The sequence below is a fragment of the Penicillium hispanicum genome (assembly GCF_028827665.1).
Source record: "Penicillium hispanicum strain IBT 35686 chromosome Unknown utg000002l_segment0_segment0, whole genome shotgun sequence".
NCBI classification, from domain to species: domain Eukaryota; kingdom Fungi; phylum Ascomycota; class Eurotiomycetes; order Eurotiales; family Aspergillaceae; genus Penicillium; species Penicillium hispanicum.
Genome location: NW_026623194.1, coordinates 206,908 through 225,503, shown reverse-complemented (window position 1 = coordinate 225,503; position 18,596 = coordinate 206,908). Strand labels below are relative to the sequence as shown.

General features: G+C 51.8%; 5 protein-coding genes across 5 annotated transcripts; 4 read left to right on the top strand and 1 right to left on the bottom strand.

Annotated features, from left to right (window-relative positions):
• Nucleotides 1-240: 240 nt before the first annotated feature.
• N7459_001867 (aminophospholipid-translocating P4-type ATPase DRS2) lies at nucleotides 241-4,430 on the top strand (the record flags this gene model as incomplete). The annotated part of the gene is made up of 3 exons (XM_056941052.1): nucleotides 241-3,167; nucleotides 3,223-3,526; nucleotides 3,579-4,430. The coding sequence occupies 3 exons, from the start codon at nucleotides 241-243 to the stop codon at nucleotides 4,428-4,430; spliced, it is 4,083 nt and encodes a 1,360-aa protein (XP_056802907.1).
• Nucleotides 4,431-4,897: 467 nt separating this feature from the next.
• N7459_001866 (MFS transporter) lies at nucleotides 4,898-6,328 on the top strand (the record flags this gene model as incomplete). Its single annotated transcript, XM_056941051.1, has 1 exon — nucleotides 4,898-6,328. The coding sequence occupies one exon, from the start codon at nucleotides 4,898-4,900 to the stop codon at nucleotides 6,326-6,328; it is 1,431 nt and encodes a 476-aa protein (XP_056802906.1).
• Nucleotides 6,329-8,135: 1,807 nt separating this feature from the next.
• On the bottom strand, nucleotides 8,136-9,083 carry N7459_001865 (uncharacterized protein; the record flags this gene model as incomplete). The annotated part of the gene is made up of 1 exon (XM_056941050.1): nucleotides 8,136-9,083. One exon carries the CDS (start codon nucleotides 9,081-9,083, stop codon nucleotides 8,136-8,138), a length of 948 nt encoding a protein of 315 aa, XP_056802905.1.
• Nucleotides 9,084-12,226: 3,143 nt separating this feature from the next.
• Nucleotides 12,227-14,142, top strand: N7459_001864 (dicarboxylic amino acid permease agtA; the record flags this gene model as incomplete). The annotated part of the gene is made up of 5 exons (XM_056941049.1): nucleotides 12,227-12,389; nucleotides 12,445-12,502; nucleotides 12,555-12,561; nucleotides 12,612-12,772; nucleotides 12,828-14,142. The coding sequence occupies 5 exons, from the start codon at nucleotides 12,227-12,229 to the stop codon at nucleotides 14,140-14,142; spliced, it is 1,704 nt and encodes a 567-aa protein (XP_056802904.1).
• Nucleotides 14,143-17,927: 3,785 nt separating this feature from the next.
• N7459_001863 (siderophore iron transporter) lies at nucleotides 17,928-18,528 on the top strand (the record flags this gene model as incomplete). Its single annotated transcript, XM_056941048.1, has 2 exons — nucleotides 17,928-17,961; nucleotides 18,164-18,528. The coding sequence occupies 2 exons, from the start codon at nucleotides 17,928-17,930 to the stop codon at nucleotides 18,526-18,528; spliced, it is 399 nt and encodes a 132-aa protein (XP_056802903.1).
• Between the last annotated feature and the right edge of the window lie 68 nt (nucleotides 18,529-18,596).

Below are 18,596 nucleotides of genomic sequence, written 5' to 3'. Positions count from 1 at the left end.
AGTCAACAGTTGCTTGTTGCCTTCAACCGCTAAGCCACCTCACTCTTACTCGCCTTCCCAACTCTCCTCTCGTCGCCTCCATATCTTCTTCCTTTCCCCTAACACCTTTCCCTTTGACCGCCGTTTCCCGTGCAGATCTAGCGGCGACCTCTTTTTTGGACCCGTCTTTGTCTACGATCAATGCCTCAGGGGCATCACCACTGCGCTCAGTGAGGGTATTAGCTTCCTCCCCGCGGCAGCATGGCCAGCGGTAGGCCTCCTGGGTCGCATCCGGCTGCTGGCCACGACAACGACCTGTTGTTGGACTCGGGCCCGACATACAGCACAGGCCAGCCTCCGCCAGTAAACGACGAGCACATGCTGCAGCAGTATAACATCGACGACTCCGACGAACCCCACGCCCAGCCGCGCCCTTCCGTGTCCTATGACAGCTTTGTCGGCAGCCGGGCGCAACAGCCTGGATCTCATCAGAATGCAGTTCCGGGTCCGGCGCACTCAGGTCATCCGGGCGTGTACCTGAACGATCCCTACTCCGACACCACGATGAACCGAACCTACTCGCAGACCTCCGGACTGGACAACTACCGGCGGTACTCCTATGACGATTTCGAAGATTCGCGATCAATGCAAGGGTACTACGACCTCGACACGGATGAAGACCGGATCGCAAACGCGCATCATGTGCGGAAAGTGAACGAGCGGAACAGCATCCTCGGGCTGGGGGGCGGGTTGATGGGAAAAGCGAAGTACATGTTTGGCATGGGCCCGCAATACTCCGAGATGGATCTCCCATTGACGGAGGCTGGAGCGAGACGCGCGACTGTGGACAGTACGGGCGATGCGACGGCAGCTCCGAAACAGCGAAAGAAGTTCTCCGCGCCCGATCTCACGTCGATGTTTGGCCGCCGGAAGGTTGACCCCGCGACTCTTGGTCCTCGTCTGATTCAGGTCAACAATCCCCCCGCCAATGCCGTGCACAAGTTCCTCAGCAATCACGTCTCCACCGCCAAGTACAACGTCATTACCTTCGTCCCCAAATTCCTCTTTGAGCAATTCTCCAAGTACGCCAACCTGTTTTTCCTGTTCACCGCCGTCCTCCAACAGATTCCTAATGTCTCGCCGACCAACCGGTATACTACAATTGTTCCGTTGGCTATCGTGTTGCTGGTATCTGCCATAAAGGAGCTGGTAGAGGACTACAAGCGTCGAATGTCGGACAGAGGGTTGAACTATTCAAAAACGCAAGTTCTCAAGGGCTCATCATTCCACGAGACCAAGTGGGTGGACGTCGCAGTTGGAGACGTAGTTCGTGTCGAGTCAGAAGAGTCCTTTCCTGCGGACTTGGTTCTCCTGGCATCGTCCGAGCCTGAAGGTCTTTGCTATATCGAGACAGCAAACCTTGATGGTGAAACGAACTTGAAGATTAAACAGGCCATTCCTGAGACTGCGCACCTCGTCAGTCCTAGTGATCTGAGCCGCCTGAGCGGACGAATCCGATCAGAGCAACCGAACAGCAGCTTGTACACGTATGAAGCGACGCTGACCATGAATGCCGGGGGTGGCGAGAAGGAGCTGCCTTTGGCACCGGACCAGCTGCTGCTTCGAGGTGCCACCCTGCGAAACACTCCCTGGATTCATGGTATTGTCGTCTTCACCGGCCACGAGACCAAGCTGATGCGCAATGCGACGGCCACGCCGATCAAGCGAACTGCTGTGGAGCGCATGGTCAACATTCAGATTTTGATGCTTGTGGGCATTCTCATCGCTCTGAGTGTTGTTAGTTCCGTCGGTGATCTTGCCATTCGTCAAACTCGCTCTAGCAGTCTCACCTATCTTGATTATGGAACCGTCAACCCCGTGAAGCAATTCTTCATGGACATCTTTACCTACTGGGTGCTGTATTCCAATTTGGTCCCGATCTCTCTCTTCGTTACCATCGAGATCGTCAAGTATTTCCAGGCGTTCCTCATCAATTCTGATTTGGATATTTATTACGACAAAACTGATACACCTGCCACCTGCCGGACATCTTCTCTGGTCGAAGAGCTTGGTCAAATTGAATATATCTTCTCTGACAAGACAGGCACTTTGACGTGCAACATGATGGAATTCAAGCAATGTACCATTGCCGGCATACAGTACGGAGACGACGTCCCAGAAGACCGACGGGCGACCGCGGACGACGGTGAAGACGGTGGCATCTGGGACTTCAAGACACTTCGCCAAAATTTGCAGTCGCACCCAAGTCAGAACGCTATCCAACAGTTTCTCACTCTACTGGCTACGTGCCACACGGTCATTCCGGAACGAACCGGCAATGATCCCAACCAAATCAAGTACCAGGCGGCTTCACCGGACGAGGGTGCTCTAGTGGATGGCGCGGCTTCTCTGGGATATCGATTCACGAACCGCAGACCAAGATCGGTAATCTTTGAAGTCGGGGGCCAGGAGTTTGAGTATGAGCTGTTGGCGGTGTGCGAGTTCAACTCTACTCGGAAACGAATGTCCACTATCTTCCGGTGCCCCGATGGAAAGATCCGAATTTACTGCAAGGGTGCCGACACTGTTATCCTCGAACGGTTGCACCCTGACAACCCGACTGTGGAAGCAACACTCCAGCATCTTGAGGATTATGCATCCGAGGGTTTGCGAACGCTGTGCCTCGCCATGCGCGAGATACCCGAACACGAGTTCCAGCAGTGGTGGCAGATCTTCGACAAGGCTGCTACCACTGTCGGTGGCAACCGTGCAGATGAGCTCGACAAGGCCGCGGAACTGATCGAAAAGGACTTCTATCTTCTTGGTGCGACCGCCATCGAGGATCGGCTGCAGGACGGTGTGCCGGATACGATCCACACACTCCAAACAGCAGGCATTAAGATTTGGGTCTTGACTGGCGATCGGCAAGAAACTGCCATCAACATTGGCATGTCTTGCAAGCTTATCTCAGAGGATATGACGCTGCTCATCATTAACGAGGAGTCAGCCGAGGCCACACGCAGCAATCTGCAGAAAAAGCTGGATGCTGTCAGGACTCAAGCGGGGTCTGGCGACATCGAAACTTTGGCCTTGGTCATCGATGGCAAGTCTCTGACCTTCGCTTTGGAAAAAGACATGGAAAAGCTTTTCTTGGACCTTGCCATCATGTGCAAAGCTGTCGTTTGCTGGTAGGTGGATTAAGTCATTGATATTTTAACTGATGCTGATCATTCTCGTATTTAGTCGTGTCTCCCCTCTTCAGAAAGCCCTGGTTGTCAAACTCGTCAAGAGACATCAGAAGTCGCTGCTTTTGGCAATTGGAGATGGTGCCAATGACGTGTCCATGATCCAGGCTGCTCATGTTGGTGTTGGCATCAGCGGTGTTGAGGGTCTCCAGGCCGCCCGATCCGCTGATGTGGCCATCGGCCAATTCCGTTTCCTTCGAAAGCTTCTTTTGGTCCACGGTGCTTGGAGTTATTCCCGCATTAGCCGGGTCATTCTCTACTCGTTTTATAAAAACATTACGCTGTATATGACTCAGTTCTGGGTAAGATTAATCTGTCCAGATGGCAGGAGAAAGGTATCTGACTTTTCCACAGTATTCTTTCCAAAACGCATTCTCCGGAGAGGTCATCTACGAATCCTGGACTCTCTCGTTCTACAATGTGCTTTTCACCGTTTTGCCCCCCTTCGCCATGGGAATTTGCGATCAGTACATTTCCGCTCGGCTGTTGGATCGATACCCGCAATTGTACCAGATGGGCCAGAAAGGTCTCTTCTTCAAAAAACATAGCTTCTGGGCTTGGGTCTTGAATGGTTTCTTTCATTCCCTGCTGCTCTACATTGCCTCGGAGCTCATTTTCCTTTGGGATCTTCCGATGGCTGACGGAATGGTTGCTGGCCACTGGGTATGGGGCGAGGCCTTGTACACAGCCGTCCTCGGTACGGTTCTTGGCAAAGCCGCTCTGATTTCCAACATCTGGACTAAATACACCTTCATCGCCATTCCGGGTTCCATGCTTCTGTGGTTAATTTTCCTCCCGGCTTACGGTTACGCCGCCCCCGCCATCGGATTCTCGAACGAATACTATGGAACCATCCCCGTCATCTTCAAGCTGCCCCAATTCTATCTCATGGCTATCGTTCTCCCGTGTCTCTGCCTGATGCGTGACTATGCCTGGAAGTACGCCAAGCGCATGTACTACCCTCAGCATTACCACCACGTTCAGGAGATTCAAAAATACAACGTGCAGGACTACCGGCCTCGCATGGAGCAATTCCAGAAGGCCATCCGGAAGGTCCGCCAGGTCCAGCGTATGCGCAAGCAACGTGGCTATGCCTTCTCACAGGCCGACGACGGTGGTCAAATGCGCGTCTTGAACGCCTACGACACCACCCAGGGTCGTGGACGCTACGGTGAAATGGCGAGCTCCCGAACCTCGGCGTTATAATCCATCTGCCTTCTGCTGCATTTCTTGCCATGTGGTTCTCTTTGCATGATGACCAAGAGATTGGTAGCGCTGTAACTTTGTGTACTTTTTACTCCCTTTCTCTCCGGCCATGATTGTATAGCAGTGCTATCGTCGGGATGGATGAGGCCTGTGACATACTACTTCGTTGATATGATGTGTTCTTAGCAATTCTTGAATCAGACATGAATAGGCGAATGCCTGTAATATTTTTCTTGCCTGCACTTGTAATTCACTCGACGAATTGCCTCGATTCTGCATCGGCGGCCCCCAAGCCCGGCCGAGCGTTCGGACGCTAAGATGGCGTGCCGAAGACTCGCGTGTCGGCGATCAAGATCTTCAGACCGAGCTGCTCACCAGATGGTATAAGTACCTTCACCCCCGCGACCTAGGATGAGAAACAATCCATCGATGATGAGAGAGGTGGATCTGGGGTAGCAACTGGTAGAATGCTCAGCTCTGGCGACAAGTCTGCCACTGACACCGTCGGCACCTCAACACCCACCACCGACTGGGACAGCGACGCTGACCATAACCCGCGCAATTGGTCTCGCCTTCGCAAGACTCTGTCCGCAGTAGTCATCTGTGCAATCGGATTCACCACCACCGTGGGCGCTTCGATCTACTCACCAGGCCACGAGCAGGTTCGCGATGAATTCCACGTCTCAACGACCGTCTCCTTGCTGCCTCTATCGGCGTACTCCCTGGGTCTCGCATTCGGTCCGATGATTTCGTCGCCATGCTCAGAGACATTCGGCCGCAAGTTCGTATATCTCATCACGTTGCCGCTGTTCGATATCTTCATGCTGGGAGCTGGTCTCTCGCGCAACATTGCTTCGCTGACCATCTGCCGCTTTCTGGCTGGCCTGTTCGCGGCGCCTGGTATCTCGGTGGCTGCGGCAAGTATCTCCGATTTCACACTACCCGAGAAGCGAGTGATTCCTCTATCTCTGTACTACTCTATCCCGTTCACCGGCAGTGCCATCGGGCCGCTGATTGGCAGTTTTGTCGTTGAATCCAAGGGGTGGCGTTGGACCTCGTGGGTGGTGCTCATGATGGCCGCAGCGTTCCATCCACCTGCGCTACTTTTGCGCGAGTCATATAAGACAATCATTCTCCAGCGCAAGGCAAAACAGATGGGCCTCGACGGCAACTCCTCCGAGGGAGACAGCCACGCGCAGACGCTTCGCAAATTCATTACCTCGACCATTATCAGACCACTGTACATGATCGTGACCGAGCCGTTGGTCGGTTTTATCTGCTGTTATACGGGCTTCCAGTTTGCGCTGCTATACACCTTTGTCGTCGCTAGCCCGTGGGTGTTCCAGACGGTCTATGGATTCTCCTTGGGTGCTCAGGGGCTATCGTTCCTGGGTCTGGTGATTGGATGCTTTTTTGCACCCTGCATGCTGATTCTGACGGATTTGGCCTTGCGCGTTCGGAGACCAGTCCAGCAGCCACACTCCTTCAACCCCGAGAAAAAACTGTACACGGCCTTGTATGGCAGTCTCGTCTTGCCCATCGCCCTTTTCTGGTTCGGGTGGACAGCCCGGCCGTCCGTTCACTGGATCAGCCCGATAGTTGCGCAGGGGGTTGCGCTGCTAGGAAGTATCCTGATCTATGTGCCGTGCAACCTCTACATGATGGAGGTATATGGCTCGAAGTACGGGGCCTCGGCCAGTGGTGCCTCCGCGTTTTCGCGCTACACGCTCTCCGCAGCTTTCCCGCTCTTCGTCACTCAGATGTACGAGGCTCTTGGTGTTGGATGGGCGACGAGTTTGCTGGGGTTCCTGGCGCTGGCTATGGCGCCCATCCCATGGCTATTCTATTATTTTGGTCCTCGGTTGAGAGCGAGAAGCGCATACGAGCATGGGACTTAATTGATGTGGACTGGGCATGATTGGGTCATGCAATAGAGAGCATATTGATGGATCTAGAAGGGTGTCTCCCCCTGTTTTCTAGAACGGGCACATTGACTAAAGCGGATAGAGAGCAATATGGACACAGAGGTTTAGATTGTCTTTTGTCACCACTTCAGTTATCCATTGTTCCAAAATCCTGTTCAGAAGTACCTTGGTCACACATGTCACTACTTGTGATGTAGTCAGTGGAAGAAAGTAGTCGAAGAGCTCTGCGACGTCAATAAACCCACCCATAACAATAAATCCTTGAGGCCCCTGTAACCCCTAGCATCTGTAATGACAATTGTTTGCTCTGTCAGTAAAGGAAAACTTAGTTCGATTATTAATTGATGACGGCCTTTTATTCTTTATTCTCTCGGATGACAAATGAATAGGCGTAGGGGATCTGGGATTTCGATCTGAGTCCAACTTTACTCTCCGCCGGAATACCAAGGGAGATAATCAGTCTTCTATATATCTTATAGAAGAGGGGAGTACTTTTGGGTTACTATACTAATCCAAGGAGGAATTCAAGAGTATGAAAGAGCTGCGGCCATCTTCCATAGTTGACCGGATTTCACCCCCTGGCCAGTCTTGTCCCTTTCTGCGGGATTGGGGTGCAGAGATATGATATCGATAGAGATTACTTGCGAGGGGTAGCAGAGAGGCGATATGAATAGAGAGTCCTTATAAAGAGGAGGAATATCTATTTATACGTCAAGACCAGCCTGTATGTTCCATTAGATTAGGTCTATAGTTGCTTTTAGTTCTGGTGATCTTAGTCTTGGTTGGTACAGATCACTTTTCTCTATATGCCTGGCGATGATTATACTGAAATCAATTTATAGCCAGTAGTGATTAGTTATTGAAAATATTAATTTAATTGATATCAAACCTGATTCAAGCCCACTTCTCCTTTCAGTCAGTGGGACCAAGGTTCTCATGCAGATGGGAATCGAGATGATGCCATGGATGGCTCTCTGCCGCAAAAAAAGTAGGGGAAAAAAAGGTGAGCACTTATTAAGTCTCTGTCTTTAAGAAGATTGCTGACTTTATGTGAGATATGTCATGTTCTGCCAGCATGGCCACGAGATGTGGATCGCTACTGGGAAGTGTGGCCCTGAGTATTCGAGTATTTCAAGTACCTCTTCGACAATGACGTATAGCTACCCATGTAGATACACATGTAGGAACACGTGTAGCTAGATATAATTATTTCATGTGCGTAATAATCAATTAGATTCAGCTCTATTCCAGTTCATATTATCATATACTCGTAACATCGTAAAGCTCACGCAGGATGCTGAACCTTGTTCTTGGAGGATGGTGTCGATTCCAATCCACAGTCGCGGTTGGCAGCTCATAGGATTCATCTCTCGGTGCGACATCTTGCATCGAGCCGCTCGCTCCATTTTTCCTGCAAGCTGCATATTTGTGACGAGCTCTTTTGAGGGGTTCGGTTCAGTGGAAGTCGAGCCTCCTAGCCGAGCGAGCAGGTCTTTGCAGCAACATCAGGTCAACGATACGTGACCCTTGACATGCTCGCATATTTGATAGACAGCAATCACCCCCCTTGTTTCTTCGTGCCGTGAACATTTCACTTGCATTGAGACAATGGTCGAAGAGATGAGTTGGACCACAGAAGACTAGTGAGAACTTTTGCTCGTTGTCTTCTACAGTCACTGCCTGCGAAATGGGAAGCGTTGGGAATGTTTCTCGACCCGAGATATCTCAAGGCCTTGAGTCGTGATAGATGTTTTGCATTTCCACGATTGAAACGCCGAGCTCACGCCACAGCCAACACGGTCGGCGAGGGGGTCCACTTGGTGACCGAGGGCTGAAGTCGAATATCCTTGCTGACCAGAATATTCCACTCATTCCTGGTAATCGGGGTCACGTCCGACGCAGACAAGGGTGTCTTCGGCCCCCTCTTGGTTGGAACGCCCGACCTGGTCGGCGGCGGCTGGCGGCGAACACGCACCGTGCGAATGGGCGATTTCCGCGAATGCTCCGCCTTGGCTCGTGGAGGCAGGATGATTGCCTCTTGCTTGTGTGTGCTCTTGTACGCAGTAGCGACCGCAGTCAAGACGTCGTCCCGCACATCAAGCTGCTCGTAGACGCGGTGGAAGAAGGCCTTGCTAAAGGGGCGGCCCTGGAAATCGGCAAAGATGCGTTTCAGGAGCTGGACGCAGTAGGCCATGGACTTGTCGTCGGTGCGGGAGAACGATTTGCTGGAGAGGACGCAGAGCCGGCGCTTGAAGGTGTAGATGCGATCCATGTTGAGGAGGGTGAGACCCTCTTGGCTGAAGACGACTTCGTTCTGCATGATGGATTGTTGCACGAGGTACTCGTTCGCCTGGCGTTCGTATTGGCTTCGGCCGAGGGCTTCACTCCAGCTCTGTCCCAGGGAGAACTTCTTGGCCCCCTTGGCGATGGCCCTCTCGAGGACGCGCCAGGAGGGCAGGTCGAGTTGGGTGATGGGGATGACCATCAGGTCGGAGGACTGGCCGGTGGGAAATGGCTTCCCGCGGCCCACCAGGAGCGTAACGTGCATCATGCGTTGTTGGAGCTTGGAGGAGATGTATTCCAGGGCAGGCAGGACAGAAGGCATGACAGACTCTGAGTCGAAATTGAAGTCGGGGGAAAGTGGCGGCGAGATCATCTCGTTGAGCAGACGAGTAGGGGAATTGGGGACGTAGATGCCCGCTGGGCGAGGAATGCGCATGACGCCCATGTTGAGGCGAAGGGGATGAGAGTGTCTGAGGGAAGAGTTGTCTTCAACAAGACTGTCCCAGGAAGAGGATTTCCAGAGCCCTGATATACTGCGTTCCCAGGGGAATCCAACCACTTTCCCCCGCATCCAACGCGATATCTGAACATAGAAAGCTCCCAAATTATCTCACTTTAGCTGCAGCAGCGTTGCTAATGATAGCAAAATGCCGCACCCCATTGACCAATAACATGCAGTGCTGGTGACAGCGATCGGCGCGATATAAATACCTCTAACCGCCGAGGCGCTCTCCAACCAACCACAACCGCGCATCGACCGCGGTCGTCAGCAGCTTCTGCGCGCCATCACACACCAGCACACAAACTAAGCAGCCTCCACCTGCGCATGTTGACTCGCAATGATATGTGTCCAGCTGTTCTGGCCCCCGGGAGGTCCGGCAATTTCCACTATCCAGGATCACGGAGCCATGAGCTCCAAATGACAGGCTGAGATTGTCTGTTGTGGACAGACCCCGCCTGCGAGCTCCCTGCTCGTACATATCCGATGAGACCGTGCATTCTGATCTTCTGCTCTGGCAGACACGCGTGTAGGTCGGAGATTATCGCGGGCGTGCACGGCAGTCGACTGGTCCAGTCCTCACTGCAAAGACGCCACATGAGAAGACTTCACCACAAGGAAAATCACTCATATCGGCGTTGTCTGATAACAGCTGACCATTTGTTAAACCTCCAGAGGCACGAGTCTGCGTCCAGAATACGCCCGACAAAACTAAGCTCCGGTCGGGTCGCAATAAAGTCCATGCACTTCGAGATACCTATGATGCGCTGCACAACAGAAGCAGCTTGCCTGGCAACCGATATCCTTGAACTCGATTTATCGATCTCTTTGGAGCCGCATATATAGCGGTGTACAGTTGTACAAAGTGCGATGAATGCGAGGTGTAGACGCGGGAGTGATTCGTCAAAATCCTCAATGCCCGACTGCCTCGCCCGGCCGGATATGGAGTCATGAACACCTCTGTTCAGTCATTGTCGCGTATCTACACGCCAGCACAGACTCATCCACAGCTGTTGATGCAATACCGAGTGATCTAGGAATGATCTCATGTCTGTAGAGCCACGTCACTTGGATGCAGCGAATACGCCGTGTTCTGGAGCCGCACCGGCTTTGAATCCGCGCATAACCCTTGTCGAAAAATCCAATAGTTGGTCTTCTGTGCATTAGCTTGCTGCTCCGGTCTTCCAGTCGGACCTTGTGCCGTAGAGTCATCTGTTGGGGGCTGAATGAAGGAAGCGCTTAAGTGCGGAGACTTGGGGCTAATTGTCGTTAATTGTTCCGACTTGTCCTCGGTCATTGTTTGGTCGTGATTTGAATGGTCCTGGATCCATTTGTTTTCTCCAGTGCAGACTTGAACAGCGTTGATAGATGTGAGATCAACAAGGCGCGTCGATATCAGCGAGGTCCGTCCTTCTAGGACCCTTCGGAATACTGGAGTTTCTCCCCACCTAGCTCGAAGGGCCTGCTGAACGTTTTTCGTCAAGAGTCCTGCGGGCGTAGAGTCATGGCTTTATTGTGTGCTGTATTGTAGGTGGCTGGCTTCTAGTTGGATTGTCTTTCGTGTTCTGGAGGAAGCTTAGAAAGCTCGGCCGAGTCTTCCAAGACTCCAGATATCGATTACATATTCTGGACAAGTAAACATTGGGAAAGGATCGAGATAGAGAAAACAAGGACTGCGCAGACCCGTTGCGCGAAGCTGATAAGCTATGATTAGAGAAGAAAATAACGGAACCGAAGAGAGTCGATGCCAAGGGACCGACTCGGAAACCTAGCCAAGCAACGTTCACCGAGTAAGCAGTGGATAGAGGATTTCAATGCTCTTTCCGTCTCAAAGGAATCCCACCCGCAATATTGTAGAAAGGACGAATAGAGAATGAGCACACACATTCGAAGATTGTCATGAGTATCCGGTGTCGGCCCCATAGGTGGAAGGATCTCTCATTCTAGAATGCTTCCCCAGCCAGACCCACAGAATCCTTCGGCCGTGACTGGAGAATGGCAAGCAGAGCCGAGAGAATGCTGTGGACGGCCACCGCCAAGACTGCCGCGGTGCCATTGCGCGGTGTCCGCCGCCGGCGATTGGCTGCAGCGGGCGGGGCGGACAGGCTTGGCGGGGCCTTGGCAATCTGCCTTCCTCGGCTTGCGCCGCCCAGAATAGGCGGACCGGCTATCCGTGAATGGTACACAGGAGTCAGGCTGACGGGTGGCTTAGACAAATGTCCTGAAATCGTTCGACAAGCAAGGCCGGAATGCCTCTTTGGGGGCTGGAGACTGGTCGAGGCCCTGGTGTACTAGTGGACGCCCTTTCGTCGACACTACCCAGATGGAAGTGGGACTCCATGCGGCGAGCTTTAAAGTATTTCTCCATTAGGATAAGACAGACTCGACAGTGGAAATATTCCGATGCAAAGCGAGCCGCGCCCAGCATCCCCGCTGGGGGCCACAAGGCCAAAGTAGAATAGCCTTCTCATGTCGAGATCTTGGCAGATGGCGCCCCGCTGGGAAAACAGATCGTGTTATGTGTCTTATCAACGACCTCTGACAAAGGGAAACGCTGGATGGTAGTCAGAGAAGCGGATTGCGAACTCGTCCATGAAGTGCAAGGCCGTTCGGCCGGTGTAGGTGGTATAGGCACATCTCCATCTGCACTTTGAGATGGAAGAGGCGCAAGGAAGACCCGGCTATTGTCGCCTTCGGGGACAACTTGCCTTGCTAACCTGCAATGCTACACTCAAGCCCCCCCAGGCACTTGGACACTTCGCACGTTCCCCCACAAATTCCCACACGCGCAGAACACGAAGGCTTCCAAGGTTGGTCTTCCGGCTTATCTCTGGGCTCTGATATATCATTGTGCGCCCCGCCATCCTGATCCCTCCACTCCTTTGTTATCTCCTTCCAAGGGAAACTGATCTTGGCTTGCGGCAAGTTGCCAGAAGATTGCCTGTCGTACGGGAAGGAATTCGTAGCAGCCCCGGGGCATTTAAATATTCCTGACTATCCTCTGCTGGCTCATTGTTCCTCTCTCAGTTCCCGCGCCTACAAGCATCCCAATCAGATACGACATACTCCCACGTTGATTCTGGGAAGCCATGACCGGGGCAGAGTTGAAGACGGAGGGCTTCGCTTCGGAAAGCCCAGTCAAGCAGGAATATAGTAAAGATGGGATGGAAGCTGCCGAGGAGGGTGGCCTATCCGATGCCAACCATGTTGACCTCCATCGTGCCCTCAAGTCTCGCCATATCACCATGATCGGTATGTCCTCGCCCCCGAGAGATGGTGGCGATTCACATGATTGACCGCTGGCTAGCCATCGGAGGAGCTGTTGGAACCGGTCTGATTATTGGAACGGGAGAAGCGCTGGCAAAGTAAGTTATCCTTTGACTTGGGACTCTGATATTCGTGCTGACACTCCGTTAGAGCCGGTGTAAGTGGCCTTGAAATCTATGAATGCGGACAAGTTACTTACATTTGCAGCCCGGTTCGATCTTGATTGCCTACGCCTGGGTCGGATTCATCGTCTACCTGGTGATGTGTGCTCTCGGAGAAATGGCCGCATGGCTTCCATTGCCATCTGGGTTTACTGGTTACGCGGTTCGATTCTGTGATCCGGCATTGGGATTCACCATGGGCTGGACGTGAGCGCTCAAGTCCCGACATTTGACCCTGGACCAAGTGCTGATACCCGGACAGATACTGGTTCAAATACATCATTCTCTCACCAAATCAACTCACGGCTGGAGCACTGGTAATATCATATTGGATACCAACGGAAAAGGTCAACGCGGGTGTCTGGATCACCATCTTTCTCATCTTGATCGTCTGCATCAACTACTTTGGAGTCAAATTCTTCGGCGAGTTCGAGTTCTGGCTGTCTTCCTTCAAGGTGGTCGTCGTCGTGGGCATTATTTTGCTGTCCTTCATCTTGATGCTGGGTGGTGGTCCCGACCATGACCGAAAGGGATTTCGATACTGGAAGAACCCTGGGGCGTTCAACACGTACATCACCGACGGCGATGCCGGTCGATTCTACGCTTTCTGGTCGACCATGGTCTCTGCAACCTTTGCCTATCTCGGCACGGAACTGGTGGGTGTCACCGTTGGCGAAGCCCAGAATCCGCGCAAGACCATTCCCCGTGCGATCAGATTGACCTTCTACCGCATTCTGTTCTTTTATGTGCTGTCGGTGCTGCTGGTTGGCACCCTAGTGCCGTACAACGACCAGAGCCTCGCCTTTGCCGTCGGGGCGAGCAGTTCCGCCGCAGCGTCTCCATTTGTTGTCGCAATCGAGTTGTCGGGCATTCCAGTGCTGTCGCACATCCTGAACGCGTGCATTCTCCTCTTCGTTTTCTCCGCCGCCAACTCCGATCTGTACATCGCCACTCGCACCATCTATGGCCTCGCCCGCGAAGGAAAGGCACCCAAGATCTTTGCACGGACCGATCGTCGCGGTGTGCCCGTCTTTGCGCTGGGCATCTCCTCCATCATCGCCCTGCTCGCCTATATGAATGTCTCGAATGATTCCAAGACTGTCTTCAAGTACTTCGTCAACCTGGTCACCATCTTCGGCATCTTGACCTGGATCTCCATCTTGATCACGCACATCTGCTTTGTGAGGGCACGCAAGGCGCAGAATGTTCCTCGTGAGAGCCTTGCCTACGTTGCCCCGTTGGGTGTCGCCGGCTCTTACGCTGCTCTGGCATTCTGCATTCTCATCGCCTTCACCAAGAACTACGACGTTTTCACGCACAACAAGAAATGGGGCAACTTTGACTATAAGAATTTCATCACCGCGTACCTCGGCATTCCGCTGTATGTGATTCTCTTCGTCGGGTATAAGCTGACCACCCGCTGCAAGAGTGTGGATCCCGCCACTGCCGACCTTTGGACCGGCAAGGACGAGATCGACCGTGAAGAGGCTGCTTACCTGGCTCAGAAAGAGGCGGAAGTGGAAAAGCATGCTCAGTCGCACTGGTTCTATCAGAAGTTCGTTTCCTGGCTGTTCTGAACTTGCGATTTCTACGTTTGCAGCGCGGGCGGGTTTCACTTTTTATGGCGGCTTTTCCGAGATTGTCTGGTCTACAAAGTATTGCATATATAGAAAATGTACTGGATATATAGCCGTCCAAGCTGATGGATGTGCGAGATATGATGCCTTCCAATTGCAGGGACTCAAAGCCCCACGCCTATATCTGCAATTCCTCTGTATCTTTGCCCGGGAGCCTTATACGACAGATCGCCAGTGCCATAGATCAGAGGAAGAGGGCGCAGGTAGTGCGAGAGAAAAGGTACCGCCGAGAAAGAAGTTGGACTTCCTAGAGCAATCATCAGTGAATCATCGCTGCTTCTGGACGATTTCACTTACCACCGGGTTCTTCTTTGAGCTACCTGGGAAGTCATAGGAAGACTGGTGACCAGCGACGAGGGCCATTGGACAGGTCCATAGTCCACCACCGATTCTGAAAACGGCTTCCAAAGCCCGGAAGCAGTGAGCACACCTTGGCCAACTGAGACTCGAGAATACCCCAGTTACTGGCAGTCTTTCTTGCGTCCTGAGGCCAGCTTCCAGCGCCGTACCACTGGTTATCAGCCCTCGTGAAGAGTTCCAGGCTCTCACCAAGCGTCATGTCGTGATAAATATATGTGGGTTGAACACACCCCTCCTCGCGCGCATTTGCCATGGAAAAGTCCTATATGGCGGGGTCCAAGGACTTCCAATAGCCGTGGTGATACTCCTGAGAGAGAGAGAGATGTACGAAGAAAAAAGGTGTTGATCAACGTGGATAATGATGACGATGTTTGCTGGCGAAGCATTCGGTCACGGATACGTGCTGATCGTCGAGGACCCTCCTTGGGTGACTCGAATAAGATAGCTGGGACTGTGTGCTGTTCAACTCCAAATCACCAACCGTCACAGCGTCAGATCGATCAGTCCAGACTGGCATAACCCGCCTGAGCGAATGTGTGGTTCTTTGTGAAGACCATGCAAGAAGATTGTCGTCACCATGTCTAACTAGACCGAAGTTCTTCTGTTTACCACACAATCTCTGGCACTAGCAGCGAGCCGGACCGCACGAAAAAAAAAATTAAAAACCGAGATTCAAAAACGTAGAATAAGTATTGTGTGCTTATTCGTGAGCTCGAGGCAATGATTCTGCCCTGAACGAGCGTGACAATTGGTGCCTGTTGTATTCCCCTCTATCGAAGTATGCGAGACCCACGCATTACATCGAAGCTCTCGGCGCTGTCCGTGGCCAAATCCACCATTTCTGATTTGCTGCCCTTGTGCTTCAGCAAGCTATACTGCCGTTGCCTCCGTGGATAGTCAAACTGTCGCGTTGTTAGTCAAATGGGGACGAACTGTTGGCATGGACTCCGTACTGCAGGTCCCAAGGCCGTATGCGTTCGCTGTATACAAAAGCCGCAGTGCCTTTATGGCTTCGTCGTCCAGGTGAGAGCCGATCGGAAAAGGTCGAATGGCACCTCTCTTCCATTCAAACCGTCCGTAATATTAATTCTGTCATCCTGGTGTACCCGTAGGGAAATATGTGTCTTTGTATAATTATAGACTGAGATGCAACAGGTCCGTTAAGGGTTAACCTTGAAGTTGATATAGAATTTGAACGTGGCGACTTACCGGGCAAAAGTCGGGTACCACTTCTGGGTGTACAAACCCATGCTTAAGAGATGATGCGAGTGCAAAGTGAATTCAGACCTGAAGAACAGGATTTCTGGAATACACACTCCATATTGCTTAGGAGTAGCTGGGTGGAGATTCCTTGATGTGCTGCCGCGGATTTAGACACTTCGGGGCTATCCGCTGGCGAAGAAATTCCCATCGGTACAACGGCGTGAATATCGATCCCCTGTGCGTTTTTGTTGCGCTATACGGGATATATTGCAAGTGCACGATAGACGCCTGTCTAGATTATACGCATCTATCCGCCCAGTCGTAGAGGAAGCTGCCCTTTGCGAAAATGGATGGCTCGCGAGGGATAGAGTTGGTTGGTGATGATGGGAGACTCTCGGTCAAAGCAGGATAATTCTGAGGATGGATGCATCGAGCGGGTGGATGCTCTTGTAATATACAAATTGATTAAAGTTCACCAAAAAGACAGTCAGATATATTGCGATATATGAGGATTGTAGAGGCGGGCGGGAGATGTTGAGTATTTCAGAAGTTGATGGTCGATCAAAGACGTTCAACAAGGGAGTCTGTAGAAATTTCCAGAGCCTTCCAACAGGATACCTCAGGTCGCACTGGCAGCTCTCTTAGTATTATACTATCACAGCTAGCGTGAATGCAGCAGCACCAATGCAGAAACCCAAAAAAAGCATTTATTGCGTTGCCATCTATTTCTTCACAATTCCAGTGGTCAATACGCTGCGATACATAGCACTGATGAGGAAGCTGAACTTGTTTAATTTTTGCGTCGGGGATTTTTACCCTAATGGAGATCTCGAAAGTACTGAAAAATGTAGACCAAACAAGATCAATAAGTGGACAAGGTCTTTGATAGAGATGGAAGCAGTAGTAGATGTGGAGCTAGCGGTATAGAGAACACAGATTGTGCATTGCCCGAGGAGAGAGAATCTGTTATATCCACTCCCGCTGTCCTCGACGGCTTCCTCATCCCCATCATAAGTTCTTCCAGTTGTAACGTCTCCCAGATCAAGATCCAACAACCCCGGGAATCCGCTGTTTGGATTCATCCTGCTTGTCATTTCCATCAGCAACTCCGTGTTCACCATCTTCCACCTTCTGCTTCCCAACTCCATGTAGCCGGGAGGATAGACTGGTCTTCCGACCTTTCTCTTTGCCCTGTTCTGTCTCCTTGCTCGGCGTAGAGTTGATCACGATCGAGTAGCACCGCTTGCCCAGGGTGATCGTTGACTTTCGAATTCTTCGCGAGGGACCTGGCTAGGGAGCTGCTCTCCGGAGTGTGACCACAGACCATTTGTAACTTGTGCTCGGCAGATTTCAGCTCTTGGGCGAGGCCCTGCATCTACTTCTCCACATTCTCGCTCCAGGTGAGGATTGGAAGGATATGCTGGAAATTCATGTTTTATATGATGTCACCTTCAGCTTTTGCGATAACTTCGTCATTAGAAAGAGGCGGCTGAGCAATATAGGTCGTCGGCTGGCACGCATTGCGGTGTACCCGGACCTATCTGATATGGATCTCCTCCCAGAAGCGTTTGGCATATCAGAGGATATAGGTGGAGCTGTAATACTGGCTGAAAGAAGATAGGTACTTGAGCGTGGCTGGCTTGGTTCGGGATTTTCAGTCACTGGGAGGAGGATGTTTGAGTCCGACTCTCTGGCCTTCCACTGGTGGATTATTGGTGTCAACTCGTGAGGACGCATATTGGAACCCACTGCGGCGATAATAAGGGAACGAGTTGATAAGCGCAGGAGCGTAGCTTTGGCTGGACAGGTATCGATGATCCAAGGATGGAGAATATGGATAAAGAAGGAATGGCCGTGAGAAAGATATAAGGAAGAAGGTTTGATGTGGACATTTAACCTGAAATGCTGGCGAATGCGGTATGCCCGGGCATTTTTCGAGTATATTAAGCTGTTGGACTAATCATATGGATCCTGAAGCCAACCATTCCTGGACCAGCCTCAGGGGATGCTCGCGAATTCGCCAGCATTTTCTCCGCTCCGAGCGGAACTGGTTTCGGCCGAATTTCATCTCAGTCTGGTCATGTCGGACGAAATGCCAAGGCTGAGAATCTAATCAGATCAGATTGTCGGAGATAAGAGCAGCGCGACCGCGGTTTGATGCCATGTCCAGCAAACAACCGGCGATTGTTCACAACTGTATGATCAGATAAGATTTGCAACCCAGTTTCGGAGAGGATTGAGCAGGCGTGACGTCTTAGTTGCTTGGGACTAGCTGATCCAACAATTATGATGATTGACCTCTGATGGATTCTCCGTTTGATCTTTCTTTGCCACTTTCCTTTCCAGCCCTTCCTCAGGATGATGCCAACTTATTCTTATAGCACCAGAGCTGTTCCAGACGTGGGGCTGGTTGTGAAGTCCGCGTCCCCAACAAATGAAGTTGCACAGACGAACAGTGACCAGAATACTCGGCCATTGCTGGTTGTCCATAGAGAAAGAGGTCGCAAACAGCCTGGAGACATACATGCGAGCGACTTTGCCTATCTTCCCAATACCCCTGAAATCTCTAAGGCTGTGTGTATCCTCTGTGGCGTGGTCAATATCCCTCTCGCGGAGATCACGGAGGTCTGGGGCCTCGATACTGGTTTTGCGTTCATGATCTTCAACACACTTGGTCTGCTCACGGTCGCGGGTTGCCAGAACATCACCACCTACACTGTTGGCAATGTCTTTTTCCAAGTTGGCTTCCACGACCTCGCCTAAATTATGTGCGTACTTAGATTCGACGTCAAACTTGAACGTAGTCATGGGTTCACAGGATATAGTTCTAT